The sequence below is a fragment of the Mesoplodon mirus genome (genome assembly GCF_964341445.2).
Source record: "Mesoplodon mirus genome assembly, chromosome: 16".
Taxonomy (NCBI): Eukaryota; Metazoa; Chordata; class Mammalia; order Artiodactyla; family Ziphiidae; genus Mesoplodon; species Mesoplodon mirus.
Window position 1 is genome coordinate 47,886,018 of NC_138992.1, and position 24,051 is coordinate 47,910,068.

Below are 24,051 nucleotides of genomic sequence, written 5' to 3' on the forward strand. Positions count from 1 at the left end.
TTATATCCTGTTTGGGGTTGGCTGAACTTCTTAAATTTGTATATTTATGTCTTTCACAAAATATGATAATATTTCAACCATTATTCCTTCAATCATTTTTCATGTCCTATTCTTTCTGTCTCCATTGAAAAGTAATACTTTCTTCTCATGGTAATTAATAAGTATCTTGTAAGCCTATACTTTGAGACTATGTAACTATATTGTGTCTTTTCATCCATTCACTCATTAATTTTAGCATGTGCTAATGATTCTTGCTTGCAACTGATATTACTAAGGTGTTAGCTAAGTGATGTTAGCCAAATGGTAGTTTTCTTTTTCCATATTTTTTCTAGTTATTGATTAGTCTTTTACTATAAAAAGTAATTTTCCTTTCTCTGCTATTAGTTATTTTTTTAGTTACTTATGTATCAACATATATTCATGGATATTTATTTTATTCTGTGTGCTTTAAGCCATTACTATATCAAATATGGCCACAGGGAACTCCTAATTGCTTCTTGTGTCCTTTGGACATGGTTCTATCATTTATTTTTCAGCTCTTACTTTACTCCTGGCACCAAAGGGTGGTTCAGTCTCATATTGTTTTTTCTCTTCCACAACATTGAAATCATCTATTTCTCTAAGAAGCTTTCATTTTATTTTATTGGAGAATGAGAATTAGAAACCCAAATCTTGTCTTGTCACTAGGTGTCCTCATGGATATTAAAGTGTCATTGCTTTCAGGCCCTCTCAGCATACAGTATCTCTATCTGTATCTGTCACTTCCCAAATGAGATGCATGTATTTTTCTGGCCTTATTGAACTAAATTATTGCCCTAGTTATGAACTTCAGTACAGTGTTGAAAAGAAGTTGTGAGCAGTAATTAACTTAGTTTTCCCCCCAAACCCAGGGGCTATTTGAAAACTCTAGAGTTATTCTTGTGAGATATAAATTGAGGAACTTGTAGGGGGTGGTAGAATTGGCATCTGGTAGACAGAAGGCAGAAAGTCTGCTGAATATTGTACAGTCAAAGGACATCCTGACACAGCAAAGAATTATCTAATCCAAAATATCAGTAGTGCTGAAGTTGACAAACCCTGTCTTAAAGAAAAGGCATTTATTTATTTTTCTATACTATGATACTAACTGTTCACTAAAAACCTAGGGAAAGAGACAAAATAAATCTTACCAAAGTGTCACCCAGCTTAATCTCAAATTAGATTTTAATTTAATTTAGATGATCATTCTTCAACCTTTATGTCTAACTGAGGCAATTTCAAAACCTATAATGTGGAATAAAACAACATATTCCACATTCAGCACCAACCATACAAGTAGCCTGGAAAATATATCTGATATTCAAAAATAAAAATAAACATATTAGGGGAAACACCCACAAGTATTCAAAATATTGGAATCAGTGTACAAGAAATTTAAAAGAGATATAAGTAGTATGTTCAACAAAAAGAGAAAAAGAAAAAAAAGAGAGAAAAAGATAGATAGTGAAATAAACTTATGGCAGAATTGGAATAGGTAATTGAAGTACAATAAATATTTGGAAATAAACTATTAAAAATCTAAAATTAGAAACTCAGTGGATGGGTTTAATAACATATTAGGCAAATAAAAATGTAAGAATTTTAAATGGAAACACACGTCAATAGAAATTATCCAAAGCACAGAGTTTGGAAAAAAAGAAAAATAAAAGAAATATAGGAGAGACATATGAGACATAGTAAAAAGAGAATATATGTGGAATTAGAGTCCCAGAAGAGTAATGAGAGATATGTAACCATAAATATATGCAGAAATAATGGAGGGGAGTTGTCAAGAAGGCAGAGTGGGAAGACAATGAACTTACCATCTTCCAGGGGCACTCCAAAATTACAACTATTTTCAGGCCAACCATTGATAAGAGCTATGCAAACACTAGCAGAAAAGATTTTCCACAAAGGTATAAAGCAGGAACCACAACAAGAACAATAGAAGTAGAGATGCAGTATAGTCAAGACCCACATTACTGGGTAAGCAAATCACAAATGAGAAGATAATCAGAACTGTAGATTTTCTTCCCAAATAGTGAGAGGTCTGAGCCCACACTGGGTTCCCCAGCCCAGGGTCCTGCACCAGAAAGAGAAGACGCCAGAGTATCAGGCTTTGAAGGCCAGCAAGCTTGTGTATAGGAAAGCTGGAGGGCTATAGGAAACAGAGATTCTGCTTTTAAAGGGTACAGGCAAAATCTCACTTAATCTAAGACCCAGTGCAGAGGCAGTAATTTGAAAGGAGCCCAGTTCAGACACAGTTGAGGATCTGGAGGAGACTCCTAGAGAGACAGTAGGCAACTGGAACTCTGCCTGGGGATAATGACTCAGGTGGCATCAATTTTGGGGAACTTGTACTACCACAAGGACACTGGTGCTGTCAAATGCCACTTTGGAGTCCTCCCTCTAGGCTTTTAGCACTAAGGGCATACCCATTCACCACCTGGTCAACACAAGTCCAAGGACACCATCTGGGGCCCAGCTGTACCCATCCTGGGACCAAACTCCAGTTATCAGTGAACCAGAACTAGCCCCAAGATTCCCTGGGCCCTGGCCTATCCCACCAGTAGACTGACACAAAATTTGGAACACCCAAGGCCCTTCAGCCAGAGACCCTGGAACTAATTTTTGCCCAACAGTGAGTGAGTACTAGCAGAAGGAGCATCTGGGCCAAGACCCCTCCCTTTTCTCTCTGTCTTTTTCTCTGGGACCCCTACAAAGCAAATATTAGTACGCTTGCTGTTGTGCTACAGGTCTCTTAAACTGTCCTCCTTTCAAAAATTATTTTCTCATTTTTCTTTGTAGCTTGAATGATTTCCACTACTCTGTCTTCCAGTTCACCTATCTGCTCCTTGTATCATCTAATCTACTGTTGATTTCTGTGAGTGTATTTTTATTTATTTTTATTTTTCCCTGTGTTATATTTGGGTATATTCTTTTTTTTTGAAATGACTTTTTTGTTTGTTTTTTATTTTTAAATTTTTATTAGAGTATAGTTGATTTATAATGTTGTGTTAGTTTCTGCTGTACAGCAAACTGAATCAGTCATACATACACATATATCCACTTTTTTAAAATTCTTTTCCCATGTAGGTCATTAGAGAGTATTGAGTAGAGTCACCTGTGTTATATAGTAGTTCCTTATTACTTATCTATTTTAAATGTGGTAGTGTGTGTATATCAAGACAAATCTCCCAGTTTATCCCTCCCCTGCCTTCCCTCCTGGTAAACATGAGTTTGTTGTTTCATCTGTGGCTCTTTTCTGTTTTGCAAATGTTCATTTGTACCATTTTTTAGATTCCACATATAAGTGATATATGATATTTGTCTTTCTCTATCCGGCTCACTTCACTCAGCATGACAATCTCTAGGTCCTTCCATGTTGCTGCAAATGACATTATTTGGTTCTTTTTTATGGCTTAGTAATATTCCATTTTATGTATGTACCACATCTTTTTTATCCATTCTTCTGTTGATGGACATTTAGGATGCCTCCATATCCTGGCTATTATAAATAGTGCTGCAATGAATATTGGGTTGCATGTATCTTTTCAGATTATGGTTTACTCTGGATATATGCCCAGGAGTGGGATTGCTGGATCATATGATAGCTTTATTTTTAGTTTTTATAGGAACCTACATACTGTTCTCCACAGTGGCTGTACTAATTTATATTCCCCTTAGCAGTGTAAAAGGGTTCCCTTTTCTCCACACCCTCTCCATAATTTATTTTTTGTAGATTTTTTGAAGATGGCCATTCTGACTGGTGTGAGGTGATACCTCACTGTTGTTTTGATTTGCATTTATCTAATAGTTAGTGACACTGAGCATCCTATCAATGTGCCTCTTGGCCATCTCTATGTCTTCTTTGGAGAAATGTCTATTTAGATCATCCACCCATTGTTTGATTGGGTTTTTTTTATATATATTGAGCTGCAAGAGCTGTTTGTATATTGTGGAGATTAATCCATTGTCAGTCCCTTTGTTTGCAAATATTTTCTCCCATTCTCTGGGTTGTGTTTTCATTTTGTTTATGCTTTTTTTTTTTTTTTTTTTTTGCTGTGCAGCAGTTTTAAGTTTAATTAGGTCTCATTTGTTTATTTTTATTTTTATTTTCATTACCTTAGGAGATGGATCATAAATGATCTTGCTGCTATTTATATCAGAGTGTGTTCTTCCTATGTTTTCCTCTAAGAGTTTTATAGTATCTGGCCTTACATTTAGATATTTAATTCATTTTGAGTTTATTTATGTTTTAATTTCATTCTTTTACATGTAGCTATCTAGTTTTCCAAGCACCACTTATTGAAGAGACTGTCTTTTCTCCCTTGTATATTCTTGCCTCCTTTGTCATAGATTAGGTGACCATAGGTGTGTGGGTTTATCTCTGGACTTTCTATCCTGTTCCCTTGATCTATATTTCTGTTTTTGTGCCAGTACCATATATTATCAGGATGGTAGCTTTATAGTATAGTCTGAAGTCAGGTAGCCTGATTTCTCCAGTTCCATTTTTCTTTCTCAAGATTGCTTTGGCTATTCATTGTCTTTTGTGTTTCCATGCAAATTGTAAATTTTTTTGTTTCAATTCTGTAAAAAATGCTATTGGTAATTTGATAGGGACTGCTTTGAATCTGTAGATTGCTTTAAGTAGTATAGTCATTTTCACGATATTGATCCTTCCAATCTAAGAACATGGTATATCTTTCCATCTGTTTGTGTCATATTTGATATCTTTCATCAGTATCTTACAGTTTTCTAAGTACAGGTTTTTTCCTCCTTAGGTAGGTTTATTCCTAGGTATTTTATTCTTTTTGATGCAATTGTAGATGAGGTTGTTTCTTTAATTTCTCCTTCTGATCTTTCATTGTTAATGTATAGGAATGCAAGAGATTTCTGTGCATTAATTTTGTATCCTTCAAATTTACCAAATTCACTGATGAGCTCTAGTACTTTTCCAGTAGCATCTTTAGGATTTTCTATTTATAGTATTATGTCATCTGAAAGCAGTGACAGTCTTAATTCTTTTCCAAATTGGATTTCTTTTATTTCTCTTTCTTCTGTGACTGCTGTGGCTAAGACTTCCAAATAAAACTCCAACTGAATAAAATGGAGAGAGTGGACATACTTGTCCTGTTTCTGCCTATCTCCACTTCATTTAGTTGTTCTTGTATGTTTTTATTTTGTTCCTTCATCTGCAATATATTTCTCTGTTATCTCATTTGTCTAACTTTCTGTGTTTTGTGCTCTTCTTTCTTCAGGCTGCAGGATCGTAGTTCCTCTTGCTTCTGGTGTCTGCTTCCTTGTGGGTGAGTTCTGGGGCTTGTGTAGGCTTCCTGGTGTGATGGACTGGTGCCTGCCCTTTGGTGGGTGGAGCTGGGTCTTGTCCCTCTGGTGGGCAAGGCCATAACAAGGGGTATGTTTTGAGGTGGCTGTGAGCTTAGAACAACTTTAAGCAGCCTATCTTCTGATGGATGGGGCTGTGTCCCTATCTTGGATGTTGTTGGGCCTGAAGATTTCCAGCACTGGAGTCTGCAGGTTTTTGGGTGGGTCTGGGTCTTGGTGACAAAATGGGGACCTTCAGGGGAGCTCACTCTGATGAATATTCCCTCGGGCATCTGCTACTTGTGTTTTTGTCCCCACAGTGAGCTAGAGTTGACTTTTGCTTCCTCAGGAGACCCTCCATGACCCCTAGGTAGGTCTAGCCCAGGTTCCCATGGAGGTAGTACTTTGTACTGGACCCCAGTGCACTTGAGGCTTTGTGTGTGGAGTCGCTGTTTCCTCTAGCCCTATGGATATTCTACACTCAATCACTGCTGGCCTTCAAGGTTAAATGCTCAGGGGATTCTTCCTCCCGATGCCAGACCTTCAGACTATCTTAGAGAGCTATTTTATGTGGGAACATCCTTGTGTATCTTGCATGGGTTTAATATTTTTTGGTGGGAGTACTGTTTTTAGTATAGATGTCTGCCACCTCTTTCCTCAGTGTATACTGGCCATTATCCTCTTGCTAAGAGGTATGACTGATGTTGTAGTAGCCAGAGCCTGCCCTGGACATTGAGCAAGACCTCCCTTTGCTCTGTGGGTGTCACTGCTGTCAGGGGTGGGGTCTGTTACCTACTTGTTGGAGTAGAGGACCTCAAACCTGTTTCTTAGCTGTGTTTCTCATCTTCAGTGAGGTAGGAGGGATTGGATCACTCTCAATGGGAGACAAGCCACTGAGTATTCCTCCTCTGGAGCTGTTCACCTGTGGGTGTTCTCTGTTGTATCACCTTTCACCTGTTGTGCAAGCTCTCAGATTACACTGTTTGGGACACTGCTCTCAGCCCCACCTCAACCATAATTATGCCAACAATTGACCCTGGTATCTCTCAGCCTTTTTATTCACAGGCCACCAGCATAGATCCACTGAAGTCAGGTTCTGGGATTGGAGTAATCATGGATCTGGACACATTGTGGGCACTATGGGGGCAGCTCAGACTCTGGTCTGGCCCAATCCCCAGGTGTACATGCCCACAAAGTCTACAGCCACTAAAGTTAGACCTATCTTGGCTGTGGAAGCACTCGTTGTCTGTTCAATTGTTCTGGAGGCACTGAGTTTACAAAGCCATTCATGGGGGTGTCAATCCATGGTTTGCACAACTGCAAAGAGAGATTTCAGCTTTTCTTGCTTAGTTGCATGGCCCCTGGTGCTCAGCTGTGGTTTCAGCCCCACTTCTGCCTGTGGGCCACCCACATGGGTCTGTTCCCAAGGCTGCCTCAGAGCACACAAATCCACCCTATCAAGGAGGGGATATGGAGGAGACAGTGTCCAGCAGTGCAAGAGAGTCCACCCCAGCAGGGACAAGGCACAGAGGAAAAGGCAGTGGTTGCTGGGGTTTTGAGAGCTTCCACTGTGGCTGGGATGGGACACAGAGGAGGAGGCAGGCTGCCATTTTCAAAAGAGCACCTGCCCCATTGGGAACCCTTCCTAATGCCCAGGGAAGGAGGGGTTGCAGTGCTGGGACAGAGGCTGTGATGCTGACCTTGTCCTTTGTGCATCACTCAACAATGGCACTTTACTTCTAAGACATTCCAACTTTCCTACATGAACATTACTGTTTGAGGATTTCCTCACTCCCATGCCTTAAGGCTGTCTCCTTGTATCCAACAGCAGTCCCCTACCCATGTCTGCTCTCCAAGCCCATGTCCCATCAGCCACTAAATTTCTGCAGCTATGGACACATCTCTCAGGCTGGGGCAGGCAGGGCTGTGGTAAACACCATCTGTGGAGGTCTCACTGTGCCCTGTCTGCCACAGACCAGTTGCTGCATTCTCCTCCAATAGATCCTGAAGCTCCCAAATGATCTCCCAACTGGTTATGGGGCTTCCCCAGATGTAGGAACCTCTCCTCTCCTTCAGCTCCCCACCAGGGGTGTAGGTTCTGTTCTGCTTCCTCTTCTCTTCCTTTCCCCTTCTTCTTTCTTTCACCCTACTCAGTTAGGCATGGATATTTCTTGTCCTTTTAGTGTCCAAAGGCCTTGGCAGGTGCTCTGTGAGAATAGTTCTATTTATAGATGTATTATTGATGTGTTTGTGGGGAGAGATGAACTCCATGTCATCCTACTCCTCTGCCATCTTGACTCCTGGGTGTATTTTTAATTTCAGTTATTGTATTCTTCACCTCTGCTTGGTTCTTCTTTATATTATCTAAATGTTTGTTAAAATCTCTCTGTGTTCATCCATTCTTCTTCTAAGTTCATTGAGCATCTTTATGATCATTACTTTGATCTCTTTACTGGATATATTGTTTAGTTCTTTTTCTGAGGTTGGAATATATTCTTCTGGCACCACATTTTGCCTAATTATCTGCTTATTTATATATATTAAGTACATTTATTATTTTTCTTAATTTTGGAGAAGTGGCCTCATGTAGGAATTGTTCTATGGGACCCAGCAGCACACTCTCATCTGGTCACCAGAAATACATACTTTAGGTGTACCTCCTATACAGGCTATGTGGGACCTTCTATTGTAGTGTGGTAGAGTACTGTGAGCACACTGTAGGCAGGGCTGGCCCCTGGGCTGGTTGGCTGCCAGGCCCTGCCTTGTTTGGTGGATGCCTGCCTGCTGGTGGTTGGACCCATGTTCTGGCTCTGAAAGTCAAAAGGCTTGTTAAGCAGTAAAGTAGATGACACATACTAATACTTACTTTATAGGTATCTCAGAGGATAAAAAGAGAGAGAAAAGGGAAGAGAAATTATTCAAAGAAATAATAGCTGAAAACTTTCCTAACCTGGGAAGGAAGCAGACATCCAAGTCTTGGAAGCTCAAGGCAGAATGCCAAACAAGATGAACCCAAAGAGACACACACCAAGAAAATTTGTAATTAAAAGGGCAAAATTAAAGATAAAAAGAGAAATTACAAGTAACAAGAGAAAAGCAATTAGTGACATAAAAGGAAACTCCCATGAGGCAATCAGCTAACTTTTCAGCAGGAAATTTGCAGACCAGAAGGGAGTGGCATAATATATTTAAAGTGATGGAAGAAAAATCCATACAACCAAGAATAGACTACCTGGCAAGGCTATCATTCAGACCTGAAGGAGATGTCAAAGGTTTTATGGACAAGAAAAGCTTAAAGAGTTCAGTACAACTAAACTGGCTTTACACGAAATGTTAAAGGAATGTCTCATAGTGGAAAAGTCCACAACTAGAGATATGAAATTTACAAAAGGAAAAATTTCATTTTTTTTTTAAGCCTACAGCACCTCGTATTCCAAGGCAGTCTCCCATCCATGTACTAACCAGGCCGACCGTGCTTAGCTTCTGAGATCAGGAAAGGTCAGGCACTTGCAGGGCGGTATTATTATAGGGAAAAATTTCATTGGTAAAGACATGTACACAGTAAAAGGAGTAGATCAATCACTTATAAAGCTAGTAGGAAGGTGAAAAGACAAAAGTAGTGAAATCATCTATATCCACTAGAAGTAGTTAATGTCTGCAAAAAGAATATAAAATATGATGTCAAAAACATTAAATTTGGAGGTTGAGTAAAAATTCAGGGTTGTTAGAATGCTTTCAAACATAAGAGATTATAAACTTAAAATAACCATGCATATATATATATATATATGTTTATATATATATACATATATATAAGTTTATATATATATATATAAGTTTATATATATACATATATATAAGTTTATATATATACATATATATAAGTTTATATATATGTATATATATAAGTTTATATATATATACATATATATAAGTTTATATATATATATAAGTTTATATATATATATATATATATATATATATATATATGTATATCGCATGGTAACCACAAACTGAAAACCTATAATACATACACACACACAAAAGAGGAAGAAATACAAACATAGTGTGAAAGACAGTCATCAAATCACAAGGGAATAGAGCAATAAAAGAAGAAAAAAACAAAAAAAGAACTACAAAAACAACCTAAAAATGGTTACCAATATGGCAATGACTACATACCTATTAATCCTGAAAAGTAACTGGACTAAATGCTTCAAAATATAGAGAGTGGATAAATGGATAAAAAAACAAGACCTATGTATATGCTGCCTAAAAGACTCACTTCATCAGATCCAAAGACACACACATACTGAAAGTGAGAATTGGAAAATTATTCCATGGAAATGAAAATGAAGAGCAAGAAGGGGTAGAAATATTGATATAACACAAATTAGAATTTAAGCAAATAATATAACAAGAGACAGAGAAGGACATTACATAATGAGAAAGGGATAAGTTGAATAAAAAGATATAATGATTATAAATATATATGCACCCAAGAGAGGAGCACCTAAATACATAAAACAAATATTAATAGAAGTAAATGGAGATATTGACAGTAACACAAAATTGTAGGGCACTTGAACAACCCACTTACATCAATAGGCAAATCTGAAAATCAATAACAGAAAATCAATAACAAAGTTTAGGCATAGTAAGACATTACTATGATCACATATGCCAATAAAATGGACAATTAATAAGAAATGGATAAATTCCCAGAAATGTATAATCTCCCAAGACTGAATCAGAAAGAAATAGAAAATATGAAGAGACAAATATCCAGCAATGAAATTGAATCAGTAATTAAAAAAAAAAAAGTCAAGAAACAGGAGTCCAGGATCAATGGCTTCATAGATGAATTCTACAAAATATTTAAAGTTAACACCTCTCCTTCTCAAACTGTTCCAAAGTATTGTAGAGAAGGGAGAAGTTCTGAATTCATTTTACAAGGCCAGCATCATCCTGATACTGAAAGCAGACAACACCACCACACAATAGGAAGTTACAGGCCAATATCACTGATGACTATAGATGTAAAAATCCTCAATAAAATATTAACAAATTCAGCAAATATATTAAAAGGATCACAAACCATGATCAAGTGGGTTTTATCCCAGGAATTCAAGAATGATTCAATATCTGCAAACCAATCAAAATGAAACCTTCCATTTACAAATTAAAGAATAAAAATCACTTGATAATCTCAATAGATGAAGAGAAAGCTTTTGACAGAATTCAACATATATTTATGATTAAAACTTTCAACAAAGTGTGCATAGAGGAAACATATTTCAACATAATAAATGCCACATATGACAAGCCCACAACTAATATCATACTCAACAGTGAAAAGCTGAACGATTTTCCTCTAAGATCAGCAGCAAGACAAGGATGTCCACTCACCACCTTTAGTCAACATAATATTGGAAGTTCTAGTCATAGCAGTTAGGCAAGAAAAAAGAAATAAATGGCATCTAAATTGAATAAAAGAAGTAAAACTTTCAATCTTTGTAGGTGACATGAATATATATAGAAAACCCTAAAGACTCCACTAAAAAAAACCTATTAGAACTAACAAATTCAGTAAAGGTGAAGGATGCAAAATTATTATACAGAAATCTGTTTCATTTATATATACTGCAAATTAACTATAAGAAAGAGAATTGCACCAAAATTAATTAATTACCATTAATAATTGCACCAAAAGAATAAAATACCTAGGGATAAATCTAATCAAGGAGGCAAAAAAAAAAACAATTGTAAATCTATGATGAAAAAAATTGAAGACAACACAGACAAATGTAAAGATATATTATACTGTGATCATAGATTGGAAGAATTAATATTTTTAAAAATATACACACCACTCAAGGCAAGCTACAGATTAAATGTAATCATTTTCAAAATACCAATGACATTTTTCACAGCACTAGAACAAAAATTATAAAACTTGTATGGAGGGGCTTCTCTGGTGACACAGTGGTTAAGAATTCACCTGCCAATGCAGGGGACACGGGTTCAAGCCCTGGTCCGGGAAGATCCCACATGCTGCAGAGCAACTAAACCCATGGGCCACAACTACTGAGCCTGTGCTCTCATGCCCACAAGCCACAACTACTAAGCCCATGTGCCACAACTAGTGAAGCCTGCATGCCTAAAGCCCGTGCTCCACAACAAAAGAAGCCACGACATTGAAAAGCCTATGCACCACATCAAAGGGTACTCCCCACTCACTGCAACTAGAGAAAGCCTGTGCACAGCAACGAAGACCCAACACAGCCATAAATAAATAAATTTATTAAACAAAAAAATCTTGTATGGAAAGACAAAGACCCTGAATAGCTAAAGTAATTCAGAGAAAGAAGAACAAAGGTAGAGGTATCATGCACCCTGTTTTCAAACTAGACTACAAAATATAGTAATCAAAACAGTATGGTATTGGCACAAAACAGACACATAGATCAATGGAACAGAATAGAGATCTTATGTGGTCAGTTAAAATACAATGAAGCATGAAAGAATATACAATGAGAAAAATATAGCTTCTTCAATAAATGGTGGGAAAATTGGACTGCTACATGAAAAATAATTAAACTGGACTACTTTCTCACACCATACACAAAAATAAACTCAAAATGTATTAAAGACTTAAATGTAAGACCTGAAATCATAAAACTGCTAGAAGAAAATATAAACAGTGTACAATCTGACATCAGTCTTAGAATTTTTTTTTTCTGATATGTCTCTTCAGGCAAGGGAAACAATAGTAAAAATAAACATGTGGACCAAATCAAACTAGAAAGCTTTTGTACAGTGAAGTAAACTGTCAATAAAATGAAAAATCAGCCTACTGAATGAGAGAAGACATTTGCAAACAATATATTGGATAAGACACAAATATACAAATAACTTGTACAAAAGTTATTTGTATATTTGTATCTTATATAAATAACTTGTACAAAATATACAAATAACTTGTACAAAACAACCTCAAGAAAACAAACAACCTGATTAAGATTGAGTAGAGGACTTGAATAGACATTTTTTTCTAAAGAAGTCATACACAGGCCAACAGACACATGAAAAGATACTCAACATTACTAATCATCTCGGAAATGCAAATCAGTGAGATATCACATCACACATGTTAGAATGGCTTTCATGAAAAAGACAACAAATAATAAGTGCTGGCATGGATGGAGAAAAGCAAACTCACATACTCCGTTGGTGGAAATGCAAGTTCTCACACTCCTATAGAAAACGGTATGGAAAGTCCTCAAAAAATTAAAACTAGAACTGCTATACGATTCAGCAGTTCAACTTCTGGGTATTTTTTGAACGGAAAAAGCCATTAGTTTAAAAGATATAGGCACCTCTATGTTCATTGCAACACTATTTATATAAACCAAGACATGGAAGCAACATAAGTGCCAATCAATAGAAGAATGGATAAAAAAATGTGGTGTGTGTGTATGTGTGTATAAAGGAATATTACTCAGCCATCAAATGAATGAATATCATTTATTCATCAGTAATGAAACCTTGTCATTTGCTACAACATGAATTGAACTAGAGGGTTTAATGCTAAGTGAAGTAAGTCATACAGAGAAAGACAAATACTGTATGATTTCACTTATATGTGCAATCTAAGAAACAACAAAAGAACAAAACAGAAAGTGTCATAGAGGCAGAAAACAAACATGTGGTTGCCCAAAGTTAGGGGAATGGGAGGGATGCATGAAATAGGTCAGGGAAATCAAGAGGTACAAACTGCTAGGTACACAATAAATGAGTCACAAAGATGAAAAGTGCAGTATGGGGAATATAGTCAATAATATCATAATAACTTTGTATGGTGACAGATGGTAAGCAGACTTATTGGGATGATCTTTTTTGTAATGTATAGAAATATTCAATCACCTGGATTGTGTACCTAGAACTAACATAGTTTTGTAGGTTGATTTTACTTCAGTTTAAAAAATATTGTTTAAATAGTATCAACGATAGTATGTAGTGATAGAAATCATATCAAAAAACATGAAATACTTGGGCATATGTTAAATAAAATTTGTTACAGACATCTATACTGAAAACTGTAAAACTTTTCTTAGAGAAATTTAAGAAGGTTTAAGTAAAGAAAGAAGTGTTAATGGATTGGAAGACAGCATCTGTTAAGACTTCCATTCTGCCCAAATTGACTTACAGAGTTAATGCAGTCCAAGCCAAAATCCTAACAGGATTTCACATAGAAATTTACAAACTCATTTACAAACTTATGTGGTAATTCAAAAGGTTTAGAATAGCCAAGATAATTTTTTAAAAAGTTAGAGGATGTATGATCCTGATTTTAAGGCTTGGTGTAAGCTAGAGTTTTGGCATAAAAAATTATTAGTGTGTTAAATAAATGAATGTTAAATATATAACATTTTTTGCCAGAGACCTGTTGTTAAATATTAACCAGTATACTACTGGGAACAAGGGAATATTTTGGGTGGTGGAAATAATCCATATATTTACTTTAGTGATGGTTTCATTTGTCAAAACTAATCAAACCATATAGTTAAAATGTGTAAATTTTATTGTATTCAAATTATACCACAATAAATTTGAATAAAAACAACAACAAAAGAGATAATAGTCACTATATGCTAAATAAGGGTAAATTACTTGTCTCAAATTACACTCAAGAAATCCAAGAACAATGAGCACTCAATGACTAAGACATGTTCACTAAGGTGACCTTGCTCATAGGTCAAATGTGTACAGTGAATGGTGTGGTCTGCCTTCATATAGACTGAGAACACATGAGAGTAAAAATAGGGAGAAAAAAATCATACATAAACACTGTTCTAGTATATCTACATTTTAAAGCATATAATTTATGAGGCAAATGATGACATAATACATTAAAAATGAATGGAACACCATTAATCAGTATATGCACATGATTAAAAATTTTGGAGATAATTAATTTATTGTGAAACCTACATTAAGTGGTAAGAATTGTAAAATGTGTCAACTTTTAAAAAATGCACAATGTTGAGGGCTCAGTTTTATTTGGGGCAAAATGAGTACTATAGCCTGGGAGACAGCATTTCAGATAGCTCTGAGAAACTGCTCTAAAGTGGCAGGGGGAAAGGTCAGTATATATGTGATTTTGGTGAAAGGGGAGTACATGCAGTCAAGCACATGTTTTTTGCAGAAGGTTTCTACTAGTCTCATGAACGTTACTTTTAGTCACGAGGAGCAGATGTCACCATGAAGGATTTTAATGCTTTTCTAGATATGCAGAGATGCAAGAATTGAGCTCATAAAATCGGCTTCTGAAAATATCTAACTATCTGAAGACCTGTTTGGCCAGTCTTTTCCAGAGCACAGAGTGCCTCATTTCTGCTCTCCACCCTGAACTTCTTTCAGGGCATGTTGAAAGTCAGCAGTTGGAACAGCACATGATTTAATCCTTGTGGAGGTAGATGGCAAGTGCCAATGGCAAGTGCCAATTTGTAGTTGACAAATACATAACATGTTCCAGACACTCAAAGAATCTTTTGATCTTTCTTATCCATGAAATGATATTTGACTTCTTGTATTCTTACAAGTTCAATTTAACAAACTATTTTCATAAATAACGAAATTTAATTTATTATATTTTATCCAACATATTTGCTACACCTAAGACAATCTGAGAGTTCCTTAAATCATTTTTTGCATTTAATTTCTTCCCATGGAAATCAAGTAAAAAAAATAAATTTTTATTTGATGAACATGTAGTTTCTCAACCTCCTTGGACCAAGCAGAGAAAGAGGTCATTTTGAATTGTAATTTCTCCTGAGTAAATAGAATTCCATTGAGAAAATATGTTCAATGACCTCTTGGTAATGTGCCACCACATACTGCCAAAAACTCCTCACATTTCAGGGAAATGTAGAATGTTCCCTTACAAAAAAACAGTACCAAAGCAGAATTATAGATTAAAATCCTTGTGGCAGACAATAAATTGTATTAAACCTGATAAAAGTCTCTTCAAGGATAGAAATACAGGTTACTTCACTCCTGAATTCTTTTAGAAAATATTTTCTATAGAGATATTTTTTACAAGATTTAAAAAAAAATAGGTGAGCACATTGAAACTTCACTCAATTTTGGAGAAAATTTTACTTAAAGCAATTGTTGTCTGATAAGTAGCTAGACGTTACTATTTTTTAAAATTCTCTAAACTTACTTTGCTTTCAGTTGATTAATAAAATGCAAATACAGTGACTTGATAAGTGTTGATTTTACATGGAATTATTTGTTTTTTAATATGAAATGGCAGCTACAATGAAATTCAATTTTTACCCCTAACATTGATCATCCATTGATAGTATGTTTATAAATTTGTTTTGTTGTCATTTGCCACTGATTTCTATTATGTAGTTAGCAGGAGGAGTATAGTAATATGAAACATAAAACTGAAAAGTGATGATGATATATATACACACTTGGAATAAACAATGAAAAGGAATCTGAATGGTATGAATGATAGTCACCACAGTACAATAAGAAGTGAGTTTAATGACATGATTGCAAATATGTTATGCTTAGCTTTCATGGTAATCTGTATATTCAGAGGACATTTTCTGTAGGTAGAGGCACAGTGATATGGGGCCCAAGTAAGCTGGGGAAGAAAAAAAAATCTTGATTATTTGTTCATTCAGCAGGCAAATATTTGCTAAGAGATAAACATGCATGTTTATTGGTACACTGATGGCCATACCAATGTGAGAAACAGACCCTCATTGTAAGAACAATTACAAGAGAAAATGAAAGTTATGCACATGGTACCTACCACAATTCAGTAATCAAGGTTTAAGGAGGCATGCTCTTAGGTGGTTAATTATAAGAGGTGATTCCTGAGTTTAAATAGTTGGATACTACTATATGTGATGTGATGTAACCTTCACAATAACCTTAAGAATAAACTATTATTTCCATTTTATAAATGATGATATAGTGGTTCAATAAGGCTAATAAAATTGCCCACATTTACACTGATAAACTGGTAAAGCTATCTAAGTTGAACGCTTTTACTAGTTCTAGTAGGCTACAATTGCAGTCCTATTACTGTATTGTAATTATTAGGTTATGTGTATCTGCTTTACTAAACTGTAAGCAACATGAGGGCAAGAAATAATACTCTAGGCCTAGCATCCAGCAAAAAGCATGTGTGTCAACTGAGATGGAGTTAGAAGTGCAATTGATTTGTTAAGAATTAGCCTGTGAAAGATTTAATGGAGAGGAAGCAGATCATTCAGACTGTGATACAGATATGCTGCCAGTGAAAGGAAAGGGAGAGAAGAAGCAGGATTGAGCAAGGAAACTTTCAGACTGCAATGCATATCTGACAATATTTTGAGCACACTGATCAGGAGATTCAGAGAAAAGACTGCCTATTTTGAGTCTCTATTTGGGCACAAATAGCCAGGTCCTAGTATTCCTATCATACTTGGTTTTGATTGAAGGAAGCCTAGGAAGAATCTGGCCTCAACTCAAAACAGACTCAGCTCCACTGCAGGGGGAATAAGCTCCATGTAGCTTAATGGCAAGTTATTTTCTTATAGAGATCTGAGTGGTACCATTCCTTGGCTATGATAGTCTGCTACTGCATCATTTCATTGAATGAACTAATGAAGTTTTAGAAGGAATGATGAATAAAAATTGATAAAAGAAATTTTAAGGAAAGCATTTTGAGTGGAAATTATTTTCAAGGAGGTAAGGGAGAAGAGATTAATAAAAGGAAAAATTAAATAAAAATTGTCTTACTAGATAAGCCTAAAACGATCATATGAATTGGAAAGAATAAAGCTGAGTTGCTAAATAGAAAATAGAACAAAAATACCAAGAAAGACATCAAGAAGTCCAAATGATTTTGTTGGAAAATGAAGTGACTATCATCTGTTAAAAATAAGACTTATTTAACATGAAAGGTAATAGATATTAATATTATGAAATTTCCCTAGAATGACAGAGAATATTTGTCAGAAACCATGAATAAATATTGCATAAAATGCTAAAATCATTCTTATTTTAGACAAGAGAAGGAAAAGATGCTTATTGTTATTGCTCTTACTTTATATCATTGACCTTCTGGTCAACACCATTAAGAAAAAGGAATAAGGGAAATAAATGCTGAAAATGAATCATCAAATCATGATTACTCACAAATACTATGAATGAATACCTAGAAAACTGAAGAAATTCAAATGAAAATTACAGAACCAGTGACAGTATATAAAAATGTGGTAAAATACTTTGAAAAATAATATATACATAAATATACATAAAGTGATAAAAAAATTAAAAGGAAAAACTCATATTTCACTGTTACTAAAATAATTTATAGAAAAACTGTAAAATTCCAAGGTCAAACATTACATGAAAATTTAATATGAATGAATAAAATCATAAAACTTTCTTGAGGGGTATATGAGATCAAATTGTTGATATATTTAATGTATTTTCAATCAAAATATTAACTATTTTGAAGAGGTATTGACATGTTGATAAATTAACCTTAATAATATGGAAAAAGTCATAAGAAAATTAATAAGGATATATTATTTATTATTTTTAAAACATTAAACACTATCTTGTTATAGTAACTGAAACTGCTTTTATAGTATAATAATATAAAATTAAGGGGAAATCATTATGTATGAGCAGAAATTTAATACATGATAAAGGTAGCATTTCAAATTGGGAGGGGGAAAAATTTCTCAGTAACTAGTATGTGCTTTAGCATTGCTCCAGTTGAGAGGGATCTATGGCTATTTGCCTTCAGTGTGATGTAAGTATGGATGTGAAGGGTATTTCCTTCCACACGATTATCACCTTCTATAGGTTCAGGGACCAACTTTTTCTGTTGAGAGTTCATTGATACCCAAAGCCATTAAAAAGAAGATTTCATTTAGACTAACCTGTATAGGGATGAACAAAATTTAAGAAAACACATTGGCCAATAGCTGATGTTTCTACACCATTAATGGAATATTCTCATGGATCCTATGAGAAAATAAGAGCAGATACTTCACACAGACAATTCATGAGGCCACTTTTAGTGCAAGCAGAGAAATCTCTGGATATTAAATTTATTATTCTTCCTATAGGTCAGTCTTGGTTTAGTTCTACTGAGATTGTATTCTATGACTGTCCCTTGGCTCCTCACTCTCCCTAAACAAAGTAAATATGTTTGGTCTTAGAGAAAACTTACTCTGATTCATATTGTAGGGGTTCAGAAGAGGCTTCCCAAAAGATGTGCCATATTGGCATGTGGATTATTTTGAGCTAAAGGTAATGGAGACCTAAGGGCTCAAGATAAACTACTCTCTGTTCCTTAATTACCTAGAATAATTTAAATTCTGGATTTTTCCAGAAAAAGAGTTATAATAAGAGATAAATTTTATCTAAATGATGCCATCTACATGACAGTGCAAACTTCTAATTACCAAACTTCTGGTCTTCTTCTCATTGCCCTGTTCTTGGAAGCTCTAGTCCTCTATCCTAGTCCTTGTTCAGGATGGTATATATACCTCATTTTACCTTCTAGTTTTGAACCTCTCATGTATGTGAGATTTCCATACACACAAATTAAAATCTGATTTTCTTCTGTTAATCTGTCTCAGTCCCAATTTAATTCTTAGATCAGACAGAAGAACCTAGAAGGGTATAGGACATTTCCTTTCTCCCCAACAATATTTTTTTCTGGTCTAATCTAAGTTACCTTGATTTTAAAAATCAAAATGCTTTTTTTTTTCAGTTTCTTTTTTTGCTTTTTTACTAAGAACATATTTTAACATATATTAAAAGTTATTACAATTATATTTGGAGAAATTCTAAATATAATTAAAATGGCATTTATTTTCACTATTTAGTTTTGAAAGATAAAATAATTGATAATATTCAATGTTGAAAAGAGTGTGGAAAATATAAAATTTCATATGCTTTTGGTAAAAATTTGGTGTTCAAAATTTTGATGGAATTTGACACTACATATAATTTTAAATGTGAGTAATATTCTATCTCACAATTCATTTGTAGAAATGTATCTTACAAACATAAAGATTTCAATCAGTACACTTTTTATAAAAACTAAAACAAAACAAAGAAATCTGTCATTTGTAATTGCTTAAGTAAATTTTGGTAAATCACCTTACTTGAAAATTATGTAGGCATTAAAGAGATACATACATACAGAACTTAAATGGGAAAGTACTAAAGTATATTACTAACTGGAGAAATGAAATTGTCCTAAATTATGTATATAACGTGAACTGAGAACCACCCAAAGCCCTCTTACTTTCTCAAAGATGCTACTCCTCAATTTTCCCTTTTATATCCCACATAATCCATTTTTTCCCTTCTTAAGGTTCATTTTCATAAGACCAAAATATGTCAAATTTCAGCAATTTTAAGAAAAGTAAGCCTTTCCTCACCCTAAGCTTCTTCTAAACATGACCGAATTTCACTGCTACTTAACAGAAAAACACCTTGAAATAATATTATATTTTTCTCTTCTCCACATTCATATTGCTAGCTTAATTATTTCAGAATATTTCTTCTCAAATTTTGTGTGTGCTTTGTTGAAATAATACAATACAAAACAGTTTACTGAGTAACTTGTGCTTTAAATTAACTTTATTTGAAATATGTGTAAATGAAAAACAAAACAAATAAAACATTTTGTGAGATAGGGATGTGATACCATTCAAAGGGTTATAAAATGCTGCACAAATTGAGAAAAAAAAAGTGTTTAGGAAAAGAGTAGCTGGGAGCTGAGGAGGGTGTCCATCAACTGGTGAATGCAAAAATATAAAATACCCATACACCTGTTCACATGAAAAGAGCGATATGAACATGGACATAGTAAAACCAAGCTCCTTAATTATTTTTTCAGTTTAACCTCAGGAGAACCAATGCAAGAGCTTCAAAATCCAAGGATAGCCTGGTCCCAAAGCATGTCCTCTTCTGTCCTTTCTTTCCCTTGTTCCTTTTTCTCTTTTCTATGCTTACGTTTCTCTTTCTTAGAGGCTACATCTCGGCTTTTTTTCTCCTTTTGTTTCTTAAGCTTTTCTGTACTGACTCTGACTGTTTCCACCTCTGTTTTGTTTCTTTGGATGCTCTTGTGTTTGTCTAAATCTGTTTCCTCATAATCTTTCTTCCTCTTATGCTTGGGCCGCTCCTTTTCTGGTTTTTCCCAGCCTTCCTCTGGGTGCCTTTTTCTATTCTGATGTATCTGTTTATAACTAGTTTGATGGGCACTGGTACTGTTTTCTAAGGAGAGGTGCCTGTAAACTCCAGATTCTACACTGTATGAGCTACAGTTATAGTCTTGTTGACTAAAGTTCAGGGCTACTGGTTTTCCTGAGAAACAGTCCCTGGTGAATTGACAGTAGCTCAGGGAGTCTAGTCTCAGCCTGCTTTCATGAGCTGGTAGCCACTGAGGTAAATGCTTCTCCACTGCTTGTGAAATATTGCATGGTCTTTGGTAGGTCTGGATGGGTTCATAAGGGAGTCTTTGATAAAACATTCTACACCTGGGTCTAGAATCAACCTCTTCTTTGTATCCACAGGTTTCCAAATAATCCTCTCTCATCTTTCTGAAACAAGTCTTTGGCTCTAAGCCTCTGGCTTTCTGCACTTTGATATAATCTTCAAGTTCATCTTGAAAAGAGTCAGATGTCTTCTTTGAATGCTTCATTAGGTTGACAAGGGATTCTCTGTAGAGAAGATGGGAGAAAATTATTCTTACTATATTATTTTATGCTGAAGATTTCCTTTACTCTTGAAAAGGGTATCAAAAAACAAAATAAAGAAGTCCAAACAAATTAAAACGTACTTTGGCATGAAAGTTAAACATCATGACATTAAATGCCAAAAAGGAGCATCAGAAAGGTCAAATATTGCCTAGGCCACTCACAAATAATTTTATCTTTCTCAGAAATGGGATGAAGAGGGTAGAAAGGAGCTGACATATAGACTTCTTTTGTAGGGCTAAAAACATAAGGAATATAGGGATACAACGACTTACACATCCATGGTGACTGGCCTGATCTGAATGTTCAAACAATTTCTAAAGTTCAGATTAGTCAATTTTTTTGTATACTGCTGTCTAAGAAAAGTAATAAACCATAGAGAAGTAATTTGATCTTTAAAATCTTCTGTTTACTCAAACAAAATAAAATGAACACATATACTCACCTGACTAGAGTATTGTAAGACTTAATAATAAAAGGATGTTTGTAAAATGGTTTGGGAATGCTGGAAATTAGAAATTCAGCTATGAGACAAAACTAATCGTAGGTATAGGGCATGAGGAAAGACGAGGGAAAATAGTTTTGTATCTTCTGAACACGGCCTTGGATTTCATTCCATTCCTTCTGATTGGTGAAAAAAGCGTTCTAGAATGCCTTCTGGTTTGTTCTCTATTAAAGGACTGGTGGGAGGGTTAAGGAAGGAAATGGAGGTGACAGCTGAGAGGGGGTAGGGTTTATGTAGAGAAAAGTTTCAAAAGAAATTTAAAGCAGATAATGCTAGTCTTTGCTTGTTTAAATTTCTTTTGGGGGGTGGGGGTAGTACAACTACTATTTCTCTCTCTCCACCCCACCTCAAATCCTGCGTTACAAATCTAGCAGAAAACGTACTCACTATGAGATGATAATGTGCTAGATATTTTTGTTATACTTTTTTGTTTTGGAGAAGCGAGGCGCCGGTTAGGGCCCGGGGGGTCGGTCGCGCCCTGTATTTCTTGGCAACACGTCACAGGCTTTAAAGCTGAATTCTGCAAACTCCCCGCCGTCCCGCGGCCGTCGAGGGGCGCGGGTGGGTGGACGCTGCGCTGGTGGGAGCCGAGGCCAAGGGTGGAGGCCGAGCCCAGGGGGTGGGGGTGGGGGGCGAGGAGGCCTCAAAGTGGGAAAGTGGCCCCCTTGCTTCCCGGCAGGAACCCGGGCTCCTCCTCCGCCTGCCATCAATCACCGCGACAAACCCATTGCCCCCAGTCTGGCTTCTCCCCCCGGGGGAGGAAATCCCTAGACCGAGTGTCCGCCCCGCTCACGGGCTGAGCGCACGTACTCGGTCTGCGCCGGGCACCCGGACGTGCGGCCCCTCTCCGGGCCGCGCGCGCCGTCGCGGGGCGCACTTGACACCCCGTAGGCGTCCCCGCAGGTAGAACTCGACCAAAGTCCCTACCTCCTCCGCCGCACGCGCCCGCACCCGCACCCCGTGCGCCCGCAGCCTCGGCGGCCCCTCACCACCCCCACCCCGGCAGAGGTCCGCTGAAGATCCTTGCCCGGAAGCCCACCCTGCCCCCGTCCCGGCGCCCCCACTCCCTGTTCTCCCCTCCCCCGCCCGTCCCCAAGACCCTCGAGGCCGCTCGCTCGCTCTGCCCCCAGGCCTCAGGGGAGGAGCGTGCGAGGAGCATCACTCGTGCCTCGAATCCCGCAACGCCCCCTTGTGTTATACTTTATTTCCAAAAATTAGGAGGCAGTGTAACCCATGTAGAATCAAACATTTCTTTTCATTAACAGAACAAGTCTGAGAGCAACCTAGAGTCACTAATGATCAGCTAGTTTTACTGGCAATTTGAGATTAAAAAGAAAGTCTAAATGAAGCCTAATTTGGTGAGTCAGAAAATTTAGCTCTTATTCTACTCAAACAGTATAAAATTTCTGACTAGAGCAAAATAATGTAACAAATAATTGATTAAATATGGGTAAAAAAAATTGAACAGACACTTCAGAAAAGAATATACAAATGGACAATAAACAAATGAAAGATGCTCAAAGTCATTCATCATCAAGTAAATGTCAATTAAAACCACAAAAAGGTACTACCCCACACTCACTAGAATGACAGAAATTAAAGAGACTGGTGAGGATGTGGAACAATTGGAATTCTCATACATTGCTGGTAGGGATGTAAAATGATGCAACTACATGGAAAACAGTCTTGTAGTTTCTGAGGAAGTTAAACATACACCTAACATACAATCCAATTATTCCACTCCTAGATATTTATCCAAAAGAAAAGGAAGTATATGTCCACACAAAGACTTATACATGAATAGCAGTGTTATTTGTAATAGCCCTGGAAAAAAAAAAAACAGATGAATACATAAATCAAATAGTGGTATATCTATAGAATGGAATCAATGATAAAAAGGAATAGATTATCAATACACTTGAAATAGATGAATCTAAAAAAAAAATCCATACAATGGAATACTACTTAACAATACAAAGAAATGAACTACTGATAAATGAAATAACATGGTTGAATCTAAAAATAATTTTGTGGAATAAAAAAGGCAAAGAAAAGAGTACATATTGCATGATCCTGGTGATAGAAAATTCTGAAAATGAAAATTAATCTATTATGACCAAAGGTAGATCAGCTGTTTCAGGAAAGATGAGGAGATAAACAGGGGCAGGATTATCAAGAGGCACAGGAATCTTATGGAAGAAGTGAATGTTTTCATTATTTTCATTGTGGTGATGGTTTCCTGGGTGAATACATATGTCACAAGTTATTAAATTATACATTATAAATATTTAAAGTTTATTATTTGCTAATTATAAATATATACATGTATTGAAAAAATTGAAAGGAATCCTTCATATATCTTACCTTGTCCTTTACTCAGTCCTGTTCACAGACTTTTTTTTTTAA

The 24,051-nt window shown here is 35.9% G+C and overlaps 1 protein-coding gene across 1 annotated transcript; it reads right to left on the bottom strand.

Moving 5' to 3' along the window:
* Positions 1–20,217: 20,217 nt before the first annotated feature.
* LOC309792029 (lysine-rich coiled-coil protein 1-like) lies at positions 20,218–21,711 on the bottom strand. The gene is made up of 2 exons (XM_082601245.1): positions 21,586–21,711; positions 20,218–21,104 (listed from the first exon to the last, which is right to left on the bottom strand). Exon 2 carries the CDS (start codon positions 21,083–21,085, stop codon positions 20,312–20,314), a length of 774 nt encoding a protein of 257 aa, XP_082457371.1. The 5' UTR covers positions 21,086–21,104; positions 21,586–21,711; the 3' UTR covers positions 20,218–20,311.
* Positions 21,712–24,051: the final 2,340 nt, after the last annotated feature.

What these genes read in the sequence shown, in the direction of transcription:
- LOC309792029 (XM_082601245.1), bottom strand. Translation starts at nt 21,085, where the DNA reads ATGAAGCATTCAAAGAAGACATCTGACTCTTTTCAAGATGAACTTGAA.